Source organism: Musa acuminata, chromosome BXJ3-11, assembly GCF_036884655.1.
Source record: "Musa acuminata AAA Group cultivar baxijiao chromosome BXJ3-11, Cavendish_Baxijiao_AAA, whole genome shotgun sequence".
Lineage (NCBI taxonomy): Eukaryota > Viridiplantae > Streptophyta > Magnoliopsida > Zingiberales > Musaceae > Musa > Musa acuminata.
Genome location: NC_088359.1, coordinates 29,367,501 through 29,394,995, shown reverse-complemented (window position 1 = coordinate 29,394,995; position 27,495 = coordinate 29,367,501). Strand labels below are relative to the sequence as shown.

Below are 27,495 nucleotides of genomic sequence, written 5' to 3'. Positions count from 1 at the left end.
CGAGATCGGAGTTCACACAGAAAGGAAGTTGACCGTCGACACCAATATCAAGAAACCTAATTTTCACAACAAAAGCTGAGGGTGCAAGAATCCAAAACAAGGCAGGCAAATCAAGAATTGATTTGGAAGCCGTGAAACCCCAAGGAAGAGAGAGGATGAGGAGCCTGCAGCAACGAAGACAACATAATGGGAAAGGAGGAAAGCAGGAGGTAGGTTGTGCAGGTTGAAGCACCCCTCGCTCACCTTACCAAACACCCAAAATGAGATCGGGCACAGACACCGGCCGGCAAAGAGAGGGAGGGTAAGACTAAAGCTCAACGATGGTAAGTAGTATTAAATGGGAGTTGGGTGGGGAGGAGCAGCTCAGAGGCAGCAACCAAGCAAATCCACACAGAAGGGTCCCCTGTGGTGTTGTTTCTAGGGTTTAGGTTTTGTGTGAGCCTCAGGGTTACTCTGCAATCTCTGACTAAAATAACACATGAGTGAGTGAGAGAGGGGTTAATTATTATTATTATTTTTATGTTATGTCTATAATTATAAAAATAAAATATCTAGATCTATTTATCATAATATTATTTATTTTATCAAAAAAAATATAAAAATAAAAAATTTTAAATATTTTAATTGATAATGATAGACGATATCGGTGGTGATAGACGACGATATGAATCACAGGTGATAGTTGTGGATAAGAAAAATGACGATGAAAAGTAAGAGTCATTGTACATCTACGTCGATGTTGATATAGTTACCTAGCGATCCTTTCACCGTTCTACATCTGTGTTAATATCGATACAGTTGTTGAGCGATGAAAAGATCATTCGGTATCTACATGGATGATTATTTCACTGCTCAACAACTACATCGACATTGATATAGATATAAAGCAATGTTACTCGATAAAGTACGCCGACACTCCTAAGAGATCTTTTTTCACTAACTAATTGCTGCGTTCCCTCTTCATTCTTTTTTTTTTCTTGTGTGTCTTCTTCTTCTTTCTCCGAGTTCACAAGAGTTAATGCAGGAGAGATCAACTAATATAGGATCTGAAAATAATTCATGCGAGTCAACTCCAAGGCCTGTGTTTAATCAGTCGATACGTCTACCGTTCCTCTGTCCACCCATGTTTCAAAGTTACACCACCAAATTACCATCTGTTGCAAGGAAGGTTGGGAATTGTAAGGACAGAAGAGCTGCTTGTTTGTTGTTGAACTCATCCTCCTCCTCTTGTCCTCATCTGACGATGGATGTGTCACTCTTGAATCAGAATGGTCCTTCTGCACTGTCAATAAAGGCATCCATTAAATGGAGAGGGCCACTTATGGCCGAACAAGCTCGAACACAGTATTCAACTCTCCACCTGCCCTACTGGTTGTGATTCTTGGTTGAGATGTGAAAGCTCTTCTTCTTTGGACTGCATTGGCAGATGACTGTCTGCTTCCACCATTTAGTGTCTCAACAACTATGTCTGATCCATACTCATTTGAGCCAACCCATCAACAGATCAAGATTTCTGGTAGGTTTATCAATAGAAAGCTCCAATCACAAGTTTGGACTTTTCTACTGGAGGAAATGGTTTTGGCTGTGATTTGAACTATTCCCAGTGGTTTAAGAGAAACACACAGAATTGGAGCTGAATTCAAAGAGAGGGAGAGAGAGTAGGAGAGAGAAAACACATCTAGAATCCTTGCACTGGGTTTTTCCAGGCTACAAGCTGAAGCAATTTGGAGTCTGGACCACTCTAAACTTCATTATGAAGTAGATTAATCTAAGTGCTGAAGAATGAACATAATCCAAGTATTCTACTTGTTTAATTGTCCCCTTGATGTCTGGCTTTCATTAAAAAATGTTGCACTGATCAGGATAAGTTAGAAATCATGGGAACAAACATAACAATGGAAGGTTTGTACATTACTCAAGGCATCAAAAGTGGAATCTCCATCTGGTCCAGTGCACATAGTGACCAATGATGTAAAGATGGAAGTGAAAACTATTGTTGTGGTCCTCTGATCCTTTGTTTTAGGCCAATGAGAAGAAGTTTCCACCACCAAAATAATGACAAGAAAGTGAGTTTAGTATCTGTGCATTCACTGGTTTCAGATCCTGCAAAGCATGATTCAACAGTCCAGTTTGTCTCCTGGTTTCAATCATATCAACCAAATCCTCTTAGGGATGAGAAAAACTTGTATGGATGTGACAGTAAGATTTTACTTTTGGGTCAGATCAACATGCCTAATTAACAGTGATTTATCAGTGGTGGGCTTCACTAATGAGCTTACTTTTGTGATGTTCTTGAGATACATTATCACATTGATAGAAAAGTAGCCTAAAAAGATACATTGGAGTATCAATCTAATATCAATTTGGATAGATCAGTAATCATGAAATTATCAAAAAATAAATAAATATATTGATCGATATATACCGATAGTAATAAAAGGTTTAAAAATTATATATATTTTTAACGAATACCAAATTTCCTTGCAACTAAGTATAATTTTTAGGTTACAATCGTTTAAGAAAGATTCTTAATTCTATGTTAACATCATATTAATATTATATACATGAAAACAGAATAAAAAATATAAATAATTATAACCCCCGAACTAAAGCAAGATAAAAGGATATGAGATTTAAGCATTCTTCGAACATTTTTTTCTCATTCATATTTTAAATATTTAATGATATTTTTTCTTCTAAACACGATAGTAATCGATCCGACAATATGTCATTTCATAAAATCATAATCATATGAAATCAAAGTATTTCAAATCCAGAAGTAATCTTCATATATTAAAAAATATATATAATCCTCAAGTAATTTTCAGAACAATAACTTTGATGATACTAAATTTTTTTGTTCCTTCCAAAAAATTTCTTTCTCATTCCCAAACATAAATGCACTTCAAGATCGAGCCTTGGTTTCTTTAATACTATTCCAGAATAGTCACCGGAAGACTAAATCATCGATAAGGTAGTGTCACCTCAAATCACAGTTGACTATTGAAAGGGACTTGCTTGTCCAAAATCTTCCAAAGTCAACGATCCAAGACAAAGAGGAATGGGTGGAGGCTGAGACTACCAGGCTAAGTTTCTCATCCATTCACACTCCCTTGAGAAGAAGCGTACGCAAACAATTTGACCGTGAGTTGGGTCTCATGGTTTTGGCGTTGTTCCTACTCCAAATGTTGACCTTGGTGTGCCCATTAAAACTAGCTTTCCAGGATTTCTAATTATCTCTATGCAGCATCAGTCTAATAAATGGAAATTTACTAGCTTTTGTTGATCTTAAATAAACCGAACCGATTTATCCGAAATCATGATATTATTGTTCATAGTGATATGGATTTGTAGAGATATCATTGGAGTCTCTCATATATGTTTTTTATTAATTAATGAGTTCATCGTATCTTTATTATGTAAAATATATACATATGTTTTGGCAAACATGATCGTATGGAATGTAAAAGCACGATGAATAAATCAAGTTTTTATAATAAAATATTTATCATCGTAAAACAGAGACACGAAATATAGATATACGAGAAGGAAGCTCTTTAATGGACTATTGCTAACATCTTCTTTCGAATTAACTATAGATTATTCTTTGTAATTAGTTATCTTTAATATCCTAATTCTTATATTTTTAAAAATTACATTAAGATTCTTATACATATAAAAGTGAAACATTAAGATCCGATTAAAAAATAAAAATAATATTATCGAAGTAATAAGATTAAATATTTCACTTTACTAAGTATATGAATCTCAAAGTAATATAAGTACTGAGATATTAAAAACAATTAATTACTGGTGTAATATATAATTAACCTTTTCTTTGATTGTTTTGTGGGATAAAGAATCCGTCGTGAAGAAAACAATGTCAAGATTAGGAAACTTTGGAAAGATCTACCAATGTAATCTGGTTTAATGTTTTTTTAGTGTTCATAGACACACCAAAGTCAACAATTGGAATCGGAGGTTTTATTCCCTGTTTTGACTCATAAAGTCTAAACTTCTCGTAGAAAGACTTCCGTTCGAGGTTTCTCTATCTAACAACATCCAGTGTAGCAGCTCAAACACGAAACATAAAAACTTGCACGTTTTGACAAGAATCGCTGTCTGCTGTTTTGTACCCCACGTTTGACGACCCAATGAGAATGCTTGATACTGTGTTTGATGTCCCCATCATGTGATCAAAAGAGAGAGATGAGTCGTTTCGCAGCTGGCTTTCCAACGCCGCTGCGGAATCGCGTCGGTAATATTCCTTACGCGTCCCCTCTGCCTCTATATGGTGTGACGAGGAGGACGCCTACAGTTTCGGGGGAGGGAACAGATGAGGTCGACCTCCGGCTCAATAGTCGTGCTGCTTCTTCTGTTTCTGCTCTCCGTAGTCGGCTCCGCCGTGAGCGGTGTCGTGCGCCGGCATGACCTCGCGGGAGTGCAGCCGCTGTCGCGCGTCGCCATCCACAAGGCGCAGCTCGCGCTGGAAGACAAGGCCTACGTTAAGGCCTCGCCGCTTCTCCTCGGCATCAAGGTAGTAGTTCTTCTCCTTGCATCATCGGCCACTTTAATACCTTTAGCTTTACTTTTAGCTTTCTAGAATTCTTCTTCTTCTTCTTCTTGAAAAGATCCGTCTTTTTTAGTTCTTTGGGGCTTTAGGTTATTCCTATATTTGCACAAGGAAAGGAATCGTCTCCCATCAATACGAGATCTAGAAAATGGCAATGTCACTGTAGTCTTTGGAAATAAAGCGTTAATGTTCGAAACTTTATGCATGTAGGTCAGAAAGTAGCAACTTGCACAACGACCCATTCTTAAAGTCAACTCTTTTTTCGCTCTGATCCCGGTTCTTCCTTTCCCTGTTTCTTTTGTCTACAGGGTGAAGACACTGAATGGGTAACAGTGGAGATTGGAAGCCCCAAACCAACAGCAGATGATTGGATTGGAGTATTCTCTCCGGCCAAATTTAAGTAAGTCTCTTCGACCTTCTCTTTTGTATATGTACAAGATCAATACATTGTTGTTCTATATCTCAGTGCTTCAACGTGTGCTTCTGAGAACGACAAGGACGAGGTTCCATTGATATGCTCGGCGCCAATAAAGGTAATTGTTTTATTAGAGCATTGCATATTTCTGACAGTACAAGATCTTTTTGTGTTAATGCTTCTAGTGCTTTCAGTATCAATTTGCAAATTACTCAAATCCAGACTATGGTAGAACCGGGAAGGGATTCCTGAGGTTTCAGTTGATAAATCAGCGGGCTGACTTCTCCTTTGCATTGTTCAGTGGAGGTCTTGACAATGTAAGCTGCAGGGTAACGATTCTACCTGATTTCTCTGATGTATTGACTAATGTCAGTACTGGGTTGTGCAGCCAAGGTTGATTGCTGTATCGAATGCAATTTCTTTTGCAAATCCAAAGGCTCCTGTTTATCCGAGGCTTGCACAGGGGAAGTCATGGAATGAGGTAAAGTAATTCAAGTTTTCTGTGGCCTACTCTGTTCCAGATGCTGTGTGATTGTCAAAATACGTTAGATTTTATCTCTTGCTCTGGCTTGACATTCTGTGATGAAATCATATTTGATATATTTACAGTAAATATTTTATAATACTTTGATTTATTCCCACATTAAAAGTGAGTAAAGACATAGAATTATTATAGTTTGATGATCATTGTATTATTATAACTTGGACTTAGTTTTCAACCGATGGTTTATGTTGAACAAACTTAATGAGCTAATTATGGGGTAGGTTGTAAATCTTGGTACCTAAGTTGATATAATATTAAGATACGACGAGAAACTCGAGTAAGAAAGGACTATCTATGGATAGGGTCATGGTGCCACCATTGGATTATGCTTCTTACATATATTATATTAAGAGTTTGATTCTGGGCTATACTAGACTTGTCGAGGATGACAAACCCTAAGGAAAATTATAAGATCCTGATTTAGTCCAAGATTGGAAGGGTCTAAACACTTAGATTGAGAGGAAAATAATAACATTCTGATTTAGTTGAATTATTGCTCCAAATAAAACAAACATTAAAAACCAAATAGGAGGCAAGCAAGTCAAAACAAGAACATGCATGTATCATTTGGTGGAATGACCCACTTATAGTCAACATCTAAAAAAGTAAAGCTAAACTTGATCTGCATTCAATGAATTTTACAGTTCATAGCATTGAAATAAGGGATTTCTTGTGCAATTGATCAAGCTTGCACCATAGTTAGGACCTGAACTACTACTACTATTAGAACCATTCGAATTATCTCCAGAATAGAATATTACAAAACTTACAATATTTTAATCAAGATATTTATCTTATAATTTGTCTGTGTTATACTAGCTAAGCAGGGGCAATTTCCTTTATACTGTAATTATTGTCTTTCATTTCAGTCTTTCTTGTTGTATAAGTGAAAGAAATTATTAGAATTAGCTAATGATCAATCAAGTACCTGCCGTTGACCATTTTATTAATATTTACAATATTTTAATGTTATCTCAAGTTCATATCTAAATGCTAATTGTATTAAGTATTTTGATAACCTCCAACAGTCCATGAATTGGAAACATCCAACAAATCATAGAGTATTTTTCATGTAAATTTTTGGTAGTGTTTGATTATTTTGCTCAAAGTCTTTTTTAGCAATCTTTTGATTTATGAATGCAAGTGTAGATTTTGTATTTGGTAAAGTTGTTAATATGTTCAAGTATATCTTTTTTTTCATAATCTTTTGAGGGATTGATATTTGTTTAAGTTTAGGGTCTTAAAATGATAATTTGTTTTGCTTTGCATACAGATGACTATTACATGGACAAGTGGGTATGACATAAATGAAGCACTTCCTTTTGTAGAATGGGGATCAAAATGGGGACCTGCAACACGGTCCCCAGCTGGGACACTAACTTTCAATCGTGGAAGCATGTGCGGTATGATACTTTTGTTCATTATTTCAGCTAGAACTTTGGTTAAACTTAGCCTGCAAATCAAATATCTTTGGTTCAGTCCAATATCCAAAGGGCTTTCTCTTTACACTGCAATCTTGCACACATGCTACCCAAAAATGACATAGCCATGCGAAGTTGTCTATACACTTTCAGATAAAAGATTAATGTTTATACGAGTCCTTTTATAATTGCAAATGGAAATTATCTATTCTCTATAGATTTCACTTCTCTTCTGAGACCACTTTCTGTAGAAACGAGGGAGCAACAAATGGAAATGATTGAAAATATCTGTTATCTCATGGATGGATTAGTGACTTTAATTACAAGTGCAGGATAGGAATGCTCACCCTTATGGTTGTAATGTTGTACAGTCGTAAACCTGTGGCATGATTGGTTTGGTAAATAACTGTAGGTTCACCAGCTCGCACATTTGGGTGGAGAGATCCTGGATTTATCCACACAAGTTACTTGAAGGAATTATGGCCAAATGCAGAGTACATCCCTAAAAACTTGTTCATTCTCTTATTTCAAAATTGGCATTTGTGGTTTGTTACTCTCAGTATCAACTATTATTCAGGTACACTTACAAGCTTGGTCATCAGTTATTCAATGGATCCTACATTTGGAGCAAGTCCCATTCATTCCATGCATCTCCTTATCCAGGACAAAATTCCTTGCAACAAGTCATCATTTTTGGTGACATGGGAAAGGTTTCATTCTTTTTTGTCAAATCTTTTTTACATCACCTAAATCCTCTAAACTACAATTGTTATGGACTTCTATCACATGATCAGTAGCCAAATATAATTACTTGCTAATATATAAGCTAATAAAAGCATATTGTACCACTCATGTTGTTAATCTGACATTTAATCTTAAAACTCTCCTACATGTATTACTTGTAAAATTCTTTATATTCTTCAAGCAAGAAGATGAGAACTCAAGACTGATGCTTTCTTATCTTGTATTCAGGCAGAGCGTGATGGGTCCAATGAATACAACAACTACCAGCCTGGTTCATTGAATACCACAGATATGATCGTTAAGGACTTGGACAATATTGATATTGTCTTCCATATAGGGGATATTTCCTATGCTAATGGATATATATCACAGTGGGATCAATTTACAGCACAAGTGGAGCCAATTACTTCAAGAGTTCCCTACATGCTTGCGAGGTCTAGCAATGCTCTAAATGTGCTTACGATTATTAGTCCAGAAATGAATATTAAGTAATTGAAAATTCTTGTACTTAATATGGGTCATTTGTTGTTTACTTTTAGTGGAAATCATGAACGAGATTGGCCAAACACTGGATCATTTTACGGGACGACGGACTCTGGAGGGGAATGTGGGGTACTAGCAGAAACCATGTTCTATATACCTGCTGAGAACAGTGCTAAATATTGGTAAGAAAAAGCCCCCTCTCTATCTGAACTACCATATAGCTCTTGGAATCAAATAGTTTACAGTTCCAGCTGCCAATATTTTCGAATCATACAGTAAATTTTGTGACGCTCACCTGTAACAAACATGAATGTCTTGCATATATATGTAGCATAAATCGGTGTGCTCTGATCTTTTCTTGATATGAGAATTCCTCAAACATGCCAGCTTAGTAAATCTTTAATTCTATGTGAGATTTGTAGTTGTTTCTAGGAAGGGAATCATGAAGTAGTTACCTTTTCAGGTGAAAACATAAACTGTTCTTCTTTAACTAAAAAGCTTTTCCAAATGTCAAAGTTCTGAAGTTTGCTGATGATTTCACATACTAAACTAAGATATGAATGATCTTTCTAATCATTTTTCTCAAGAGTATTATGATGTCTCATGATTACTTGATCAAATATGCATTAGTTGACTATCCAGTTCCACTTGTGTGAAATTTGTTGAATGTCACTTTCAGGTACTCTACCGACTTTGGTATGTTTCATTTCTGCATAGCAGACACTGAGCATGACTGGAGAGAAGGTTCTGAACAGTACAAGTTTATTGAACATTGCCTGGCATCAGCCGACAGGAAAAAACAACCATGGTTGATATTTGCTGCCCATCGTGTTCTTGGTTATTCATCTGGCATGTCATATGCAGCTGAGGGATCATTTGAAGAGCCCATGGGAAGGGAGAGCCTTCAAAAGCTCTGGCAAAAGTATAGGGTGGATATAGCCTTGTTTGGTCATGTTCATAACTATGAGAGAACCTGCCCAATTTATCAGGTTAGAACACTTATTTTTCGTTGTTTCTGATTTTTATGATCTGTTAGGGTACTTTCCTACATTATATAGTTCAATAATATGTGCTTAATGTTCTGGAGACTAGCATCACTTCATTATTATTTCCACATGAGAGTCAAAACTAGTAAAACATGTTATTGGATATAGGTAATTTGGCTAAAACTCCTTGCTTTTGCATAGTTTCATCTATAAATTTATGAAATTTATAAGTTGAAGCACTTAAATCTATTAAAAAGACATCCTTGATACAATCAATTGGCATCAATATGGTCCTAAGAAATCTCTTACCATCCTTGTTAATGAATTATTTTTGTGTCGCTCCATTTCTTTTAGTTGTTCGAACCTTTTTGCGTGAAATACATGTGCAAGCTACATCACATTTTCTTCTGAACAATCATTTTTGACATCTTAAACTCTTCTTGATAGAACCAATGTGTTAACAATGAAAAGCTTCATTACTCGGGCACGATGAATGGGACAATCCATGTTGTGGTTGGTGGTGGCGGCAGCCATCTGTCGAACTTCTCAGGCACTGTGCCAAAATGGAGCATTTTCAGAGACTTGGCTTTTGGTTTTGTTAAACTCACTGCTTTCAACCATTCTTCTCTGCTTTTCGAATACAAGAGGAGTAGTGATGGGAAAGTATATGACTCGTTTACCATATCGAGGGATTACAGGGATGTGTTGGCATGTGTTCATGATAGTTGCCCCCCAACAACATTGGCTACTTAGTCAACAATCCTAAGAAGACCAATCTTAAGTGTTTCCCTCTTGAGATTAAGCATACAATTCAGTGTGAACTAAGATGAATCTTCTTCAGGGTCTTTGTTCATTATGTTAAATAAAAAAGGATGAGGTAGTTTGATCCCTGTTGTTTGTATCCAACATTTCTTTTTTCTTTTTGTTGATTCTTACATTTAAGAAGATGGCTTTAATGTTTTCTATCACATAAGTTTGTGAAGTAAACTTCATTCTAATTTGGTAATTTGTGTACTAAACCTTCAAATAGGATTCCAAGGAAAAAGATGCATTGTTCTTTCTAAGAGAGAATGGAATCAACCCTGCTGCGTTCATAATGATCTGTGCCATTTTGTTTCTCCTTCATCTTATACTAACACCATAATTAACATCAAAGACAGAACCTATTTGGAAGTCAGTAAGTAGTTGGATCAATTAGGATATGAATTACAGATGATGTTGAATGAAGATGAAGAAAACCATGCAATCAATTCACAAGGAATACAAGTAAAAGGAAAAAAAAGGAAGACTTTTGTTCTTGGCATGCGTGCATGCATGGAGGTCTCTTAAGAAAGAGGAAGCGAGCTAGCCTAAGTAGACGTGGACGCCGACCGCCAGCATGAAGACGGCGGCGAGGGCCAAGAAGAGAACGGAATGGATGAAGATGGCGACGCTGCTCGTCTGCAGCGTGCCGAACTCCACCACCTTCCCCTTGCTCGGGATCTGGAACAGGAGCCCCGGTGAGAGCAGCACGAAGAGCACCACCGCCACGAACACCGGCCCCCAGTCCGCCATCCCTCGCTCTTCTCTACCCCTCCTTCAGACCACTGCAGCTGATACAACTACTCCTGTGATTCTTTGCTATATGAAGTCGTAAAACGGAGAAGGTGAAGGAATCAAAATAATGAACGTGCAAGAGGCCAACTTGCAACTTGACCTCTGCAGCAGTGGTCAACCCCTCAGCTGCGATGGAAAGAGGAAGGGAAGACGACAAGAGTGGTTGTGGCTTTCGAAGCTTCTCACATGTGTCCACGCAAGTAAAGAACCAACCTGCAACTTGACGTCGGCAGGTTCTCGTCAACGCCTCTGCTGCGATGGAAAGAGGAAGGGAAGACGACAAGAGTGGATGTGGCTTTCGAAGCTTCTCACATGTGTCCACGCAAGCAAAGAATAGATCTGCCACCATCTGCCTCTTCTTCTTCCTCGTTGTCTTTTTCCATGTGAGATTATGATTTAGAGAAGATTCCGTATTGCATTAGAGACTGATGCATTACTGATAACATTTGCTTGTCATTACTGATCTGTATATTATTTTAATTCAGATATTAGTTCAATAAATCATTATTAATATTTTTTACATTATTTTTTTAAAAAAATAAATAATTATTTAATCGTATTTTAAAGATGATATAATCATGAGTTCGAATCTTATATATTTTAGTGTTTAATTAAAAATATTTTTACATGACCCATTCAAGTCAAGTCTATCCATATTAAATTAATTTTTTTAAATAAAGAAAAATAAATACCCTATCAACATTACATGTACTTTAGGATTTTATGTGTGCTAAAAAAATTTAAAGGAATTAATCGATTTACAAGATGCATGCTTTGGCAATGCTTAGAACACACCTAAACAAACACAAAGCTAATTACAAATTATCTTATATGATTAGTTAACTTTAATATTTTGATCTTTATACATTTAAAAATTATATTAAGATTCATATATTTACGAAAGTGAAATATTGAGATATTTGTTAAAGCAATAAAGTTAAATATTTTACTTTTATAAACATATGGATTTCAAGATAATCTTTGAAATTATAAAGATAAAAATAACTAATTATAAGATATAATATGTAAACACATCTCTTTCGACCTTACTTATCACATTGCTTTTAAATGAATCCTAGAAGACAAAATACTTTGCTTTCAGAAAGTTGAAATCCTATGTTGACTGGCAACATGAAGCCATGGATCCATAGGCAAGACTTTTGTTTTGTGCTAATATATCTCCACTATTTGTAGCTTTCATGCATCATCAGAAAGATTCAAAATAAGAGCCTGAAAAGAGGAGGATGTTTTGTTAGAATATTTAAATGTTATGTTCCTGTGAGGAATCTTGACAGGATTTGTTCCAATGAAAGCTTATAGGCATCTAAAAAGTCTTTGGAGAAGATAAAGCAAAGGGCCAATAAAGCTAAAATCATCACTAAGCAGGGTGGAGTGTGACTTAGAGTAGACTCAGGAATGAGTGAGACACCATTAACCACATGCTCAACTTCTACCCTCTGCAACTACTCCAATACATGCTATTAAAGTTTTGGAATTCCTCATCCATGATGGTGGAATCTTTTCATTAAAATGAATGAGTTTACAGATGTGAACAGGTAATATAAGAAACCAATCCATGTCACTTTAAAGAGCTTTGTGTGGAGGAACAATGAAGTACAAGATGTTCATCCTCGAGAGGTTTAAGGTTTTACCTATTGCTATCACTTCATCTTCTTCTTCTTCCATTGCCAAGAAACAAGAAGGTTCCAATTAGATCATTGCCCCATTTAACAGATCGATTAATCTAACACAAGGTGTAATTTATCTGGCAAATCTGGACTACTGTGCTTATCTTCTTTTGATGAAGCTGGCATCGCTTGCATCACAAAGGTTGCTGCATGTCTTATCACCATGGTATTTGTATTCTCATAAAGAAGAACTGTCAAGCAGGATGTGGTGGAAACAACTTCACCATAGCTTTCTGAAAAGAACTCCACCCACATAATTTAAAAGGGGATTTTGCAAGTCTATCATGTCAGAGTTTGGAAATAACATAAATTTAGATCATATGCATTCTATTAAATATTTAAAATCCACCACTTTGTGAGTCTAATAAAGTTGACTAACTTTGTTTGGATAAATAGAAAATTCACTAACTTTTGAAGGATATATGGATACAATTTTTCCTAATTAAAAATTACATACAAGTGGACAAAGCAGTTCAGTACTTTTTTTCTCCCTACATAAGCCTCTTGTGACATGCTACAATCCTTCCTATAACCCTCTCTCCTACCTCACATCAACTTTGCTCAACACCTAAATCAGGTTCAAGCTACCAAATCTAGTTTTACAGGAGCATCATATCTGGATACTATGGACCCTATCAATATAGGGAAGTTTCAAGCCATGAAGCGTAATAGAAGGAGACAAGCCCTCCCAAGCCTCATGATCTCATTTACGGTGACAGCATTCCTTCTCGGCTTGTTCCTCTCAACCCTCATCTGGCCTCCTCTGTGTTCCTCTATCAAGCTCTTGCTGTTTGTCTCTCTCCCGAACATGGCAGCACCGGTGTTGAAGCCGGAATACCTCTTCATCGTGTGCAACCTCATTGTCGTCTTCCTCGTGGTGGAGTCGAAGCTCTTGGGGTCTTCTTCGCCACCAGATATCTATGAAGAGTACATGAACGGAAACACGAGCCTTCCACGGCGATCGAGGAGCAAAGGCCACAGGGGAAGTTCTTTGGAGCAGGCTTTGGTTGAAGAAGAGGAAGAGAAAAGAGGCCGTGGATGGGAGGAGACAGAGATTAGATGGGAAGACTGGGATGATGAAGAAGAAGAAAAGTGCTTACTTGATGAGCTAAACAAGAGATCAGAAGATTTGATTGCAAGGGTCACTGAGCAGTGGAGGCTTGAAGCAAGAATGCTATTTGGTCATCAATGAGATAATAAATAAATAAATATATATATATATATATATATATATATATATATATATATATAATATTTCAGGTCCAACTTTGTTATTGTGACAAGATTGATGATGCCTAATATGAACAAATCATGATTCCTAGTATATCCATTCCTTGCATGCAATCATCCAAAATCATCAATCATCAGTGATGATGTTGTTGAGGTGAGTTGAGGGGGCAAAAAATTGATGATGTTGCTGCGCGCAAGCTGTCATCAAGAACTCATGCTCATAGACGGGAAGTCCAATGAGGTATTCCCAATACGTTTCTCAGAGTCATATCGGCAAACAGCTTGCGCGCAAGTCACGTCCGACCTAGAAGAATAGCAATTTTGCAGAATCCTGATGGAAAAGCGGCAACGGAGGAGGGGTCGCAAGGAAAAGAAGGAAAGAGAATCAGATCATTCACCTTCGGATTCCGATGATCGGGAGGAATTAGTCCAAGGATTTCGATGTCGAATCGGAGGACTGCGGTGATGGCGGCTACAAGAACTCGTCGCATGTCCCAGTGACGAGCCTATTAATACTCCCTAACTCTTCTCCAACGTCCAGGATCGACCAACGAGAGTCCGCCACGTCACCATGAATAGATCTGGTCGGGTACGGACCGTCGTAGATAAAATTGTCAAAGGCATCATAAAGGGAGGTTTAAACGGCTCGGCCCCGTAGCAGACGCCTTTGTTTCCCTTTTGCCCCTTCCCCTGTTTCCTGATTTGGATCATGAAGTCTCCAAATAGGAGCCGGAGTCGGAAATCCTCTCATGGTTTTCCGAATCGAATTAGGAATAGGAATAGGGATCCGAGTAGGGGCAGGAAATCTTCACATTGTTCTCTTCTATTTTTAGCGCTCTCCTCCTCCTCTTCCTCCCCCTTCGGATCCAAAGGTGTTTCTTTTCGTTTGTGTTCCTTCGAGGTTGTTGCTCGGATGGGAAGTCTTCAGGCAGCGGAGATGAATGAGGATGAGTACACGAAGCTCATCCGGATGATGAACTCCGCAAGGTCCAATCTTTTTGCTCCGTCTCCTCTTTCCTTTTCCTCTATTCGTCATGGTCTTTCATTCGTTCTGGTTTCTTGTTCGTGGAGTCGTGGATTTCCTTTTTGTTCTCGCCTCAAAGAAGATGGTCATCACATGTTTTTTGAACTATTCAATATATTTTGAGTACTTTTTTTCCCTTCCATCAAAGATTTCCTCTGTCCGGATCTTTTCATCTCTCTTCTCCGCATTGCCATGTAATCTTTGGATAGAGTTATTTCTTGTGATCTTCTCCGCATTCATAATTGTGTCTTAAGGTCTTTAATTTTAATCTTTATGCGAGCAATGTAGGTGCTTAGGATAAGTTGTATCTTTTGTTTTCCTTTTCAGGGTTTGCAGCTTTTCTTTTCTCTGTTCCTATGATCTTCCAGAAATCCTGCTTGTTCCGTTTCCTTCTCGTTTCATCATTGAATATTTTGTCTAAGCTAAACATCCTTTCTTGATTTCTTTTCTTCCAAACGCAGGGTTGTCATCGACAATGATGCCTGTGAGGATAGTACAGTAGTTCAGGTAAAATTGATTTCTTGTACTTTTTAGCTTCTAGTTTCACACAGCTTGACTTGAATTGTGCCACTAAAAACTCGAACTTCATCAATGTTGTCATAGGTGGACTGTGTCAAGGAACATATGCTACTCCTGCAACTTGTTCAAGTCCTTAGCGATCTGAATCTTGTCATAAAGAAGGCCTACATAACTTCTGATGGAAACTGGTTCATGGATGGTGAGTTCTTCCACAATTCCTTCTTATATTTTAGAACAGCTGATTACTCGAACAGTGTTTTATCTTTCGTATGTTTGTCAACTTTCTCATCTTCGATTTCAGTCTTCAAGGTTACCGATCGTGAGGGGAAGAAGCTCAGAGACCAGAAGATCCTCGACTATCTGAAGACAGTAAGCATTCTATTCATTTGGCCTTGCATGATGTTCTTGGAAGAATGGGAAGATATTTCAATCTTTGTTTCAGTAATCCTTCTGTTTGCTTACATTGATTTCTACAAACATGCAGTCCCTGGAATCGACTGCATGCTCCTTGACATCATTCCGGAGTACAGTTGGCATCCTTCCTTCCAAGGATTACACCTTGCTGGAGCTAACAGGCACCGACAGACCTGGTCTACTCTCAGAAGTATGTGCTGTTCTCAACGACCTCAACTGCAATGTGGTCAAAGCTGAAGTCTGGACTCACAACACTCGAACTGCTGCTGTCGTCCAAGTCACGGACAAGTCCACCCATGGCGCCATCGAGGACCCAAATCACCTCTCCAAAATCAAGGCGCTTCTGTTCAATGTTCTCAAAGGGGACAGCGATTCGAGCACTGCAAAGATGACGGTCTCAGTTGGGCTCACCCACGCAGAGCGAAGGCTACATCAGCTGATGTTAGATGACCGGGATTTCGAGCATTCTGTGGTGGCAGAAAAGCTCAAGAAGAAGTCAAGCACTCAAGTTACTGTATTGAATTGCTCCGATAGAGATTACACAGTGGTCACCGTGCGGTCTAAGGATCGACCGAAGCTTCTCTTCGATACTCTTTGTGCTCTCACTGACATGCAGTATTCAGTGTATCACGGCACAGTTGATGCAGGAAATAGTGAAGCCTATCAGGTATTATTACTTGACTGCCTCTTGATAGTTCTCACCGGAAGCTATTTAGGCTCTGCTGAAACCGACATTGGCACACAGGAACACTACATCAGGCCCAGCGACGGCCATCCGGTGAGCTCAGAAGCTGAACGACGGCGAATCATACAGCATCTCGAGGCAGCTATCGAGAGAAGAGCATCTGAGGTACAAATACTTTGCCAAGTACAAGTTAATGCACGTCTCTGGAGTCCATAATTCTCTAAGCTTGGTTGCAACTCGTGACCGCAGGGACTAGAACTGGAGTTGCATGCTGAGGACAGGATCGGTCTTCTCTCTGATATCACTCGCATAATTCGAGAATGTGGCTTGTCCATCAGAAGGGCTGAGATCACAACAGAGGGTGGCAAAGCAATGGACACTTTCTACGTGTCAGAGATGTCAGGCAATCTCATTGATGCCAGGGCTGTGGATTCACTTAGAAGAATGATCGGGCATGCAGCTCTCAAAGTGAAGCAGAGTCCTGCTCTATCCCCTAAACCTCCTGAGAAGGCCAATGCCACCACGTTTCTCGATGGTCTCCTTAAAGCATGGTGGTTTCAGGGATTCATCACTTCCTACTTCCTAAACTTCAGATAGAGCTGTAGTCCTGTAAATTCTTGTAGTCTCTGTGAAGAGAAGGAACTGTCATCCACCCTAGTGCAGATATACTGATGATGGTTCTGAGCTCTTGTAATCAGGCACTTGTAGATGGTTGTACAGAATGTGTGCATGCTATAATCCATGGAAACAGCATCGTGTAATCTGCACACAAAATCTAGTTGTGTACCAGATGAATGAAATATATGCTTCACTTTTCATCATTATAGGATTGTCTATTGTGAAGATAAACCCTAGTTCTTTCTCTGGGTCTTGATTGCTTTGGCGAAGCTGAGAGTTATCAGGCAGAACGAAAGAAACAAAATTACCCACAATCATCATATCAGAATCTCTGGTATCCGATCAACCTGCAATGGTGACAACATACATCAGTGTTATGGAAGGAAAAGTTTGGGTATCACTTCCCTTCTGTTCTGTCGTTTTCACTTTTGCTGGTTGGAGTTAGGATTCTCATTGGCTTGCATTACTTCCAGAGTCAACTTTGTCACTTTCATCATCTTAATCGTGACAGATATGCCGTGGATTCATGCAATTATGTCAACGCATGAGATATGCCAAACCATTCGATATCAAATCGATGTTATTTGGTATGGATGTTGACAAAGCCACCAGTTTAAGATTTTGAACACCTACATTGTACGTTTGTGATGGCATAGGGAAATGCACAAATTGCAGCCTCTATGCTAAAGACAAATCAAACACCATTGTTCTCTTGTTCATAGCCCCTAATTAATTGCGTGACAAATTTGACTAGCATATTAATGGCTCATGTAGTATAAAGAACATACAGTAAATGCGTTTTATGCTAGGATACCTAATTCACCATATTATATATAAATATCCAATTAGATTCACATATATCATTAGTATCAAAATGGTAGTATAAATTTGGCATAAACTCATCCCCAAAATACAAAAACTATTTTACCAGACTTAATTTGACTCAAGTAAACACTCTTCTTCCATCCATTGACATGTACTATGATCCAAAAGAAAAAGGATGAGCGAGAAAAGAGAGGCTGATTGATGAAGCGGCGGGACAACTCATTAGGCCAACAGGCCCAACCATGTGCTGGTGTAGCGTGGGCCCGCCCCGGCCGTGTGATCCTTTTTTGTACGCATCTTTATTTATACGCGGCACGTCACATCCTCAGACTGCAACGTCGAAGGTGCGGTCACATGACAGCAGCAGCCAAACCGTACACGCAAATTCTTACGACCTACTTTTACGCGCGCTATTTTATAATATATACTAAAGTATAAAAAATACTGACGCTCCACGCTCCAGAAATTGACACGTAGCTCGGATCGGAAACCACCACCAGCAACGCCGTTCGTACCCGTTTCGAGCAGCTACCCACGATCACACCTATTCGTGTGAGGACGAGACGGGGAGGCCCCACTGGGACCCGCTTATTTTAGACCCGCTAAGGCCCGCTACGGCCTGACGAGAGCATGGACGGACGAGATGAAACAACGGACGGAAGGCAACGGTGGACATTAATCACTTGTTCGGGTCGATGCGTAGCGGAACGAGTGGTGGAAGAGTCGACGCGTGGTCCGAAGGACAGAGGACGTCCCCTCCAAAGCACACAGTCTCTCTCATGCTATAAATAGCAAAAGGGGAGGCTTTTGCTTCTTGATCTCGTTCTTCTTCGTTGTGCTTTAGAAGAGGTGGAGTGCTTCGTTTCTTCTCCTCTAGGGTTAGGTTTCTCGGTGGCCCGGGGCGGGGCGGGATCGCGATGGGGAGGGGGAGGGTGGAGCTACGGAGGATCGAGAACAAGATCAACCGGCAGGTCACGTTCGCGAAGCGGAGGAACGGCCTGCTGAAGAAGGCCTACGAGCTCTCCGTGCTCTGCGATGCCGAGGTTGCCGTCATCGTCTTCTCCAGCCGCGGCAAGCTCTATGAGTTCTGCAGCGGTTCCAGGTAGTATCAATTCCTCCTCCTTTGTTCTTCTCTATCTCCCAACGATATTACAGATGTGTTCTTGTTGCTCTTCATGTAGAGAGATTTGCTTCAAGCAGATCAGATCGGCCACAGGATTAGCTGCCGAACTAAGAAGGAAAACTGTTCCTTTGCTTGCTTGCTTCTATATATTTCCTTATTTAGTAAAAAGTTGGATATCATGATGCTTTAGGGGCTGTCTCTCTTTGTTATTTATAGTTTTCTTTTGATCTTTCGTACCAATTTGTTTACTGATAGTGAGAAAAACTCAGATCTAACATGCAGGAAGAGGTTAAGACTATTATGGCATATTTAAAAGTTTAAAAATGGTTTCTTTGATTCAGATCAAGGAGTAGGGTTTAGAGTTTGTTCATGTTTCCACTACTTCATTTGCTTTTCTCTTACCTTATGTATCTGATCTTTGTCTCCTAATTCATATACGGTTCTCTGAATAACTGCTTGCTATGAATTTATTATGTAACATTTCACCATCTTAAAAAGGAAAAATGAATGATCGATAGAAGTCTTCTATTAACTGAACTGCACAAAAAATTGGCAATAAGATATCTTTATATAGCCTTTACCATCTGCCTAATTGTTAAAGTGAGGCTCCTCTCAGATCCTTAGTCGAATCTCCTCTACTTCTCTCATTTTGGTCTTTAGATTGCTATGTTCTCATCTTTCTTTTTGATCTGCCATTTGCACGGTTGAACCAAATCCTGAGTTGAAATCATTTAAGGTTGAACTCTGGAATTTAGAATGTTATCTACTCAGAATATATGTTCACTACTATTTCTAAACTTTTTTCTCTCTCTTTTTTCTCTTGCTGAACACTGCGAGTCCTACGTATGTGCAGTTGTCTTATATCTGTGGATGTTCTTCAACACTTCTTAAGATGCTTGTATCGGTTGCATATTCTTTTCAATATAGACCATTAATGATTCATCAAACTCCTCACTTTTCCTTCCTGAGAGCTTTTCCTTTAATTTTTTTGTTCTAAGGCTTTCCAGTCATCACAGTTAAATTATATCTGATCATTGGAACACTATTACCTGTCTGTTTGAACTCAGAAGCTAACAAGTAAAGTGATATCCCCTTCCTTCATTCTGCTTTGCCTTCTACATCGAGAATCATGCATCAGGAATTAAGTAGGAGTTGATGTCGTCGGCACATTGGTCAATAGATTGCCTCGTGCCATTTGTAAGCTGTGATTTCTTGTTTCCTTTGGATAATGAGAGTACATAGAATCTCGTTCCTTTCTGATGGATGACGAAAGCATTCATCAACTTACTTTCTGTCCTCAGTGGCTCAAATGTTCTTCCGATGTGCACCATTTTAATCATATCTCCTGCAACTCCTTCCGATGTACTTCCTCATTTAGCATCACTTGCTGAAGCGATTACACTTAGTCCTCCCCTTTGAAGAATGCTCTGTAACATAGTACTAGTACCGGGTTAGGCTATATGAAATCCCCTTGTCATATCCTAGGTGACTGATGCAGGCATAAGGGAATTAACACAGAAAATGTATGTTTGTTGAACTTCCGGAGGAGCCTTGGATGATAAGCGCCAAGACATGCAGAAAGTTATTACTTAATTGTTATTTGATCTCATCAATAATAAAGGAATTCATGGGGAAGTCTTCTAATATGGCAAGTGCGAGAAAATATACAATACGCATATGACCTTTCAAGGCTATACCATGCACATCATGTTTATATAATACATATACAAACGTAGTTGCTCTAAAGCATAATGATCAAGTTAAAATTCAAAGAGTAAAGCACACATTGGGTTCAGATGATAATGTAATTTGAGAATAAGAAGGCTCTAAATATTTTGGAACAAGCCAAAGCATGAGAGAGCAGGAGTGTGACATTATGTAGAATTATTTGGTATGTGATCCCAAGTTTTAAGGAAATTATGCAAAGAAGAACAGAATATAGTACCTTATGTATTGTTGGCTGACTAACAATTGAGATGTGTAGTATCAGGCAAAAAGTATGTAACAAAACGGATGGTTAGAAGATGTTAAAGTCACTTTCTAAGTTCATCTAGGTAAGCCAATGTGTGGAAAATGTAGGATTGAATACAGGACAACAATCCAATTATGAAGCATATTACCCATCTAACATGAACAAATTGTGAAGATTTAGCAGCTAAAATAAAATAGATTATATTCCATCCAAATTTTTTTCTACAATAGAAGAGAAAAATTTTAGGAAAAATGTTCCAAATTTAGTGATAGGAAAACAGTGGTTATACTATTATAGTTGAATAGAAGAGATTATGTAACTAACTGTTTGGCTTCTCATCATTAGACATTGGAAGTTTTGTTGGGAATAAAGAGAAATAGACTGAGAGGATAATCTTATATCATTAAGGATTGAAAGAGTCAAGTTATATATACTAGATTTGACCTATAATCTATAATTTTAAATAATTTTTAGATTGAATTGATGTATGACCTGATATATATTAACCTTGATCAGATTGATTCAGATTCGTCATCCTAAATTTCTGACAAGTTTTACATATCAAAGAACTGATGAAAAGCTAACAGCTACCAGTGAGAGATTAGTTTGTCAAAGAAGCAACTTGAACAATTCTTTAGGATGAATTGCCTATAGATAGTAACTATTTTGTTTTTCTAAGAAGCTATTCCTTACGCACAAAATGAAAAATCTAAAACTCCAGTGGCTTTACTAGGAAAACGAGAAGGCAAAGACGAAGTATAAACAAATAAGAATCATGATTAAAGATTATGGAGACATGAACTCTATAGCTTGGTGTAAAAAACGACCTGTTCTAAGGTGTTCTTTTTATGATTTATTAATTGATAATTTGACTCAAAATTAGACATGCGCTTTCATAAGATTGTGAAAGAGATAGTTGCTAACTTCCATTTTTATATGTAGCTGTATCACTTAAAAATCCTGAAATTTTACATATGCACGTGCCCCACTGATGCTAAGACATTTAATCATATTTTTTGTAATGATAAGTATGAGTCTCTAGTTCCATACATATACACATTGGCATAAAGATTTTATAATGTTTAGTATACAAAATAAAAAGGTCCCAGTTACTGTAAGCAACATCTTAAGAATGGATAATTCTTTACATTGATATTTTAATAGTTTGGAAACGAATACCTATGAAATTCATGTCAATAGACAAAAAGCATAGATAGGCAATGTTGGTATTACAAGGTATGAAAATAATATAGAAAGCCTCAATTCTATTATTCGGGTTGGACATACATGGTTTATCTTTTTTATTAAGATTGAAATTAAAAAATGTTATTATGTTACTCCTTTCGTAAAAGTGTGTTTCTTCATATGTGGATGATATCAAGTGAGTTTTCCTTACAATCACATATAATATGATCCATTTATCACAATTTTGATAGTCCATGCTTTATTTTTTTAGACTTTATTGGACAGTTTTAAATACTATGGTAAATGATTAATTGGGCTACACTTTATATAAAAGTTTCAAATGATAGATGGGATGGAATCAATTTCAATTATATTCTTAATATACTCCTTTTTTGGTACATGATAAATGGAAAGGATAAGGATTTTTAAAGGAACTAGACTAAACCGAAGCTGTAAAACAGACAATAAGTCCAAAACTAGGTCAAGCAAGTTACATATTTGCTATCTTTTTTATCTGTCATAGATTGTCCTTCAAATATAGTATCATCAAAGAATTTCAATTTTGACAAATTTGAGCTACAGATTCCATGTAATTTAATCATTTATTACAAAAGTACTATAGAAATGGAGGCTTTAGATGTGTTTTGGCCCAAAGTCCTGGGTGCAAGAAAGATATGATGAGTGGTTGTGGAGACATTATCTTTCTCCATGGCCATGTATACTGTCAGTGTGTACTCTTGTGCTTCATATGTAGTCATGCAAATTAAATAAAATAGTTTATCACTATCTAACATAGTTGTCATTCGTGTTGCTCCATTATTTGCATTTGTAGCATGATGAGAACACTTGAGAGGTATCAAAAGTGCAGCTATGGAGGGTCAGAAAGCACTATACAAGCAAAGGAGAATCAGGTACATGAGTTTTTCTACTTTGCAATTAACACTTGTAATATAGTTTTTCTAAAAATATCTTTTTCATCTACTTTATTAAAGTCTAGCATGCAATTCTCAATGCACTGCCTTGATAGCATGTGCTAAAGTCAGATACAAGATGGTAGGACCAGTTCCGTGAGAGAGAGGATGACATCTAGAAAATATTAGGAGGAACTATTGATGCGTGTTATTTGATCCACTAGTTAATTGTTTTCATGACATCTGATCACCTTGAAAATTATAGATGAAAAGGATGACCGAGTATGCAAAGAAGATCTGGGAGGGATCATTGAATATAATCTTATCTTGTAAATAAAGAGACTGATACCATGAAGACCAGTATGATAGATGCATATGAAAAACCAAAATAACACAGATGTCCTCATAAGAGTTAGATATTAAAAATTTTCCAAGGTAAAGTTTACGAAATATAATGTTCGGCTTGCTGCTGCAATGCATGATGAACAACATCTCATACTAGAAAATTTTCTAATGTTTATTTATCAGTTGAAATTGGATATCACAAGTTATGAAAACAATAACACTTTTTAATTGTTGTGCACCTAAAACATCTTCTGTATAGTACTTATATAATACTCCAAATGTTGGTTGCTTTTATAGTTGGTTCAAAGCAGTCGTCAAGAGTACTTAAAACTTAAAGCACGTCTAGAGGCTTTACAAAGATCACAAAGGTAATTTTACTTTTACTATTATGAAAATGCAAAAGTATATTTTGTCTAATTTGCTAATATTTGAAAGATTGGGTCCAATTACAGGAATCTCCTTGGTGAGGACTTGGGATCATTAAGTATCAAGGAGCTTGATTACCTTGAGAAACAACTGGACATGTCACTGAAGGAAATTAGATCCACGAGGGTATGCATATTGATATTCAAGCATTTTAATATTAATCCTCCGTTGCAGTGTAATAGTTTTTCTCATTCGAGTGTTTCTTAAACATATACAAACCTTGTCGCTGCATTAGGATCATAAAGATTCATGACAAGTATTATCACCAATGTGCAGGTATCCTTGGCAACATTAGCTTGATGATTAACTTTGTTCTTTTATCTTCTTACAGACACAACAAATGCTTGACCAACTGACCGATCTTCAAAGGAGGGTATGTAAGTTCAAGAAAATTTTTATTGCATTCTTCCAACGTCAACCTAATTTTGCAGCTCACTAACAGGAGCAATTGCTTTGTGAAGCGAACAAGGGTCTCAGAAGAAGGGTAAGATGCCTCATTGTTCTTCACCACAGTACCAACTTATAACAACAACCTTATAGTGTGACCAATAGCTTCTTTTTTGTTTATTTCTGTTCTCGTCATCTTCGTCTTAGATTATTTCAAACTTAAAATCCTGAAAAGAGGCCTCTTCATTTGTCAATAAACAAGAACAGCCTCAAATCATATGGATAGTCTTATATGTACCACGTTGGATACTTAAGAACACATCGATTTTTATTGCATCGGTTTTTACGTTCCTTTCCATAAATGATAATTTTATAACTGGACACAAAATATGTAGCATTGTCTATTACATCTTCAATTGTTATTCATAAATTTTTGGCAATCATTAGTTGGTTATAAGATCAACAATGAAAATAAAGCATTGTTATGAAGGTAGAGTTCTTAAGAACTGACAATTTTCCTATACATGCCACCATGTGTCGAGATGATTAGAAATGGAAGCGTGGCGAGTAATAAACAGAAAGAAGAGAGAGTTGCCTTTTACTCAATTCCACCAACATCATGAACACCCCTTATTTATTTACAAGGTTAAGAGACACTTCTAAATTACTTTTGTCGATCACCTTATATTTCTCAAGTAGCTCTTATCTTATTCAAGGACACACTTTGTAACTGACAGTACAATTTGCTAGATGGCTGAACACTTGCCCCATACAAGATATTAGGTGGTCATGTAAGATCATGTAAAAGGGTAAGACTTGAACCAAAGTTTACTTCTCCACTAACTGAAATTTGAACATTAGGAAGAAATGGAATAATAAACAGGTTTTTCTTTTGATGTACAAGGAAGGTCATTTAGCAAACTCTGATCGAGTAGATTTCACATTGGATCAGGTCTCTCCATCTCCCTTTTGACAGTTCATTTTGCTGCTACATTAGTTACCTATCTTCAAAACACAATTACACTGTCATATCATTTGCATTTCTTAACAGGCGTTTTATATCATGGTATATGCAAGGCAAATCGCATTACAGTTATCTCAATGGATATAATATTCTCGTCGTTTTATGATAGTCATATTGATGTAAATGCAGCTTAAATTTTCAATTATTCTGAACAAGGAACATTTAAGGTATATTATGCATCGAGGTATATAATATAGATTGCTATAACGCATGTTATGAAGGAAAAAGCTAACAACAACGGATGGTGAGTGCAGTTGGAGGAGAGCAGCCATGCTAATGGGGGACAATTATGGGAAAACAGTGCCCATCCAGCAGCTCAGCAGCCACATGGTGATGGGTTATTCTACCCATTGGAGTGTCAACCCACTCCACAGATTGGGTATCCTTTCCGAATACATTTCTTCTCATCCTCAGCCACATTTGTTAGTGTTTCAGTGTCAGAATAAGGATGCTGTAGTACATAAATCTCACCTCCTCCATGATTCCTGCAGATACCAACCTGATCAAATGCCTGGCACCAGTGTGAGCACTTATATGCCTGCATGGCTGGAATGATATGACCATTCTCTTCTGCAGTCGTACTGATCAAACTTCCACAAGATTAAAAGTAGTGAACTTCTGGCTGTGATGCTGTATTAGATTTTCTAATACATAAACTCATAAACTGATGAAGCCAGTCTATAATGTCTGCACTTTTTTTGGGGTATGTACTTGAAAGAAAGGATGCCCTTCTAGAATGCTGTTTACTAGTTGGGAAACAATTCTTAGTCTAAATGAAGACTGATTAATGATTACACTTCTTAGAGGCATGTATAATAATCTGCCTTTTCACAGTCGATCTTATTAGCTTATGTTGATAGCAAATAAGTACTTATGTCAGTTTGAAGACGTCCAAATTATGTGCATTGTTACAGTTGCAGAAAGTCTTTTTTATTGTATTATCTACAAATAATAGCCAAAACTACTAACATATCTCTCTCTATGGGATTGTCAGTATCCATTTATGATTAAACCTCATGTCTGCCTTTAGCTATGAAATCTACATAGGATTTCTGTCTTTGATATTTTATTCTCTTTGTCAAACTCATAATTTTTCATCTGTTTTTTTCTTCTTCTTTTTTTGCCAAAGGTTAATTGTTATTAGAATTTGTTAATTATTAATATATTAGATTCACACCTAACCAAAAGATTCCGAATTTGCTATTAGAATTTGTTAGTTATTAGAATTCGTCAAATCTCTTTCATGTGTATTGCTCTAATAATTGTATTGCAAGTTACTAACCTAATTTAATTTCTTAATTTTGAGAGTCCTAATACATTGATTTATGATATATTAAGAAGTTTAACATGTAAATCTCTTTGATTAACTGATATCTCTTTCTTAGACCAATTAAAGCAAAATAATATTAAAAAAATAAAAAATAAACTTAATCATAAACAAATAAACGAGAGATTCGAGAAAGATTCCGAATCCGAGTCCCGTCGATCCGATTAGATTCTCTCGGCCTCAGTAAAGCCTTCCACCTCTTCTTCTTACCCTCCGCCTCTCTCGGTCAGTGGGAGATTCTTCCTCTCTTTTAGATGTCGGACGACCGGCCGTCGGGGGTCTTCTATGAGCTCGTTGCGCTCCTCCTCCGTGGCCCCCACCCCGCCTTCCCGCTGCCCGCACCATTGTCGAGAATGTCGCTGGCGGAGTTCGCCTCAACCTTGGGACGTCGCTGGTGCTCATGCTCTGCGGTTCCGTCGCCTTCAGACTGATGCCCTGGGTCGTCGGGTTGTTTCCTACTGAGTTCGAATCGTGCCGAACTTGTCTGACTTGGGGAGGGCCGTCCTTCACCCCAGTAGCGGCCCCTCGAGCCCCAAGGAGATGCCAGGTAAATGCCTTGATCTATCCTTAGGGTTTCTTTTCAGAAAAGAAATAACCTTTTTTCCTGGTTTTGCTATGAATCGATAGATTGATTCATGTTACAGTTGAGTTCTTTTAGTTTACTGTCATTTTAGCTGGGTATTTGGATATTGTAGCTTCTACATGTAATTGCATGGCTAAACTATGATGAATTTTCTTATCCATTGTAACAATTGTAATAGGTTTTACTAATTGATCTGTTTTTCCTTGAAAGCTATCTGCTTTTCTTTTTCCCTTTTGTGACATGTATTGTGCAGTTCTTTAAAAATGTTCAAGAGTTGGGGGGTGTATTTTTAGTCACATTTATTGGGTTATTGCTGTTATAACTAATGCACATGCATCTAATCTTTTTATTAGAGCATGCTCTGATGTCAGTGTCGTCCGATCATGACTTTTGTGATATCAGTCCTGTAGTAGGTTCTTGTTTAAACATATGTCTTAATAGGACCAC

At 37.5% G+C, this 27,495-nt stretch overlaps 3 protein-coding genes and 1 long non-coding RNA gene across 4 annotated transcripts in view; all 4 read left to right on the top strand.

Moving 5' to 3' along the window:
• The first annotated feature begins 4,270 nt into the window (after positions 1-4,270).
• On the top strand, positions 4,271-10,056 carry LOC135652338 (probable inactive purple acid phosphatase 27). The gene is made up of 12 exons (XM_065173181.1): positions 4,271-4,537; positions 4,882-4,973; positions 5,040-5,106; positions 5,183-5,305; positions 5,377-5,469; positions 6,806-6,935; positions 7,366-7,447; positions 7,531-7,663; positions 7,926-8,131; positions 8,237-8,362; positions 8,860-9,169; positions 9,614-10,056. The coding sequence occupies exons 1-12, from the start codon at positions 4,337-4,339 to the stop codon at positions 9,917-9,919; spliced, it is 1,869 nt and encodes a 622-aa protein (XP_065029253.1). The 5' UTR covers positions 4,271-4,336; the 3' UTR covers positions 9,920-10,056.
• A 4,265-nt stretch (positions 10,057-14,321) lies between these two features.
• On the top strand, positions 14,322-17,059 carry LOC103972582 (ACT domain-containing protein ACR6-like). The gene is made up of 7 exons (XM_018820931.2): positions 14,322-14,667; positions 15,166-15,211; positions 15,308-15,422; positions 15,525-15,592; positions 15,708-16,304; positions 16,383-16,487; positions 16,572-17,059. The coding sequence occupies exons 1-7, from the start codon at positions 14,390-14,392 to the stop codon at positions 16,917-16,919; spliced, it is 1,557 nt and encodes a 518-aa protein (XP_018676476.2). The 5' UTR covers positions 14,322-14,389; the 3' UTR covers positions 16,920-17,059.
• Positions 17,060-18,608: 1,549 nt separating this feature from the next.
• On the top strand, positions 18,609-25,971 carry LOC135653287 (MADS-box transcription factor 8-like). The gene is made up of 8 exons (XM_065175105.1): positions 18,609-18,867; positions 22,878-22,956; positions 23,599-23,669; positions 23,754-23,853; positions 24,059-24,100; positions 24,170-24,211; positions 25,393-25,517; positions 25,630-25,971. The coding sequence occupies exons 1-8, from the start codon at positions 18,683-18,685 to the stop codon at positions 25,691-25,693; spliced, it is 708 nt and encodes a 235-aa protein (XP_065031177.1). The 5' UTR covers positions 18,609-18,682; the 3' UTR covers positions 25,694-25,971.
• Positions 25,972-26,349: 378 nt separating this feature from the next.
• The window catches only part of LOC135652637 (uncharacterized), a 2,816-nt gene continuing 1,670 nt past the window's right edge, over positions 26,350-27,495 (top strand). The window contains exon 1 of the long non-coding RNA XR_010502163.1: positions 26,350-27,012. This is a non-coding gene — a long non-coding RNA (uncharacterized LOC135652637). The remainder of the gene's footprint in view (positions 27,013-27,495) is intronic.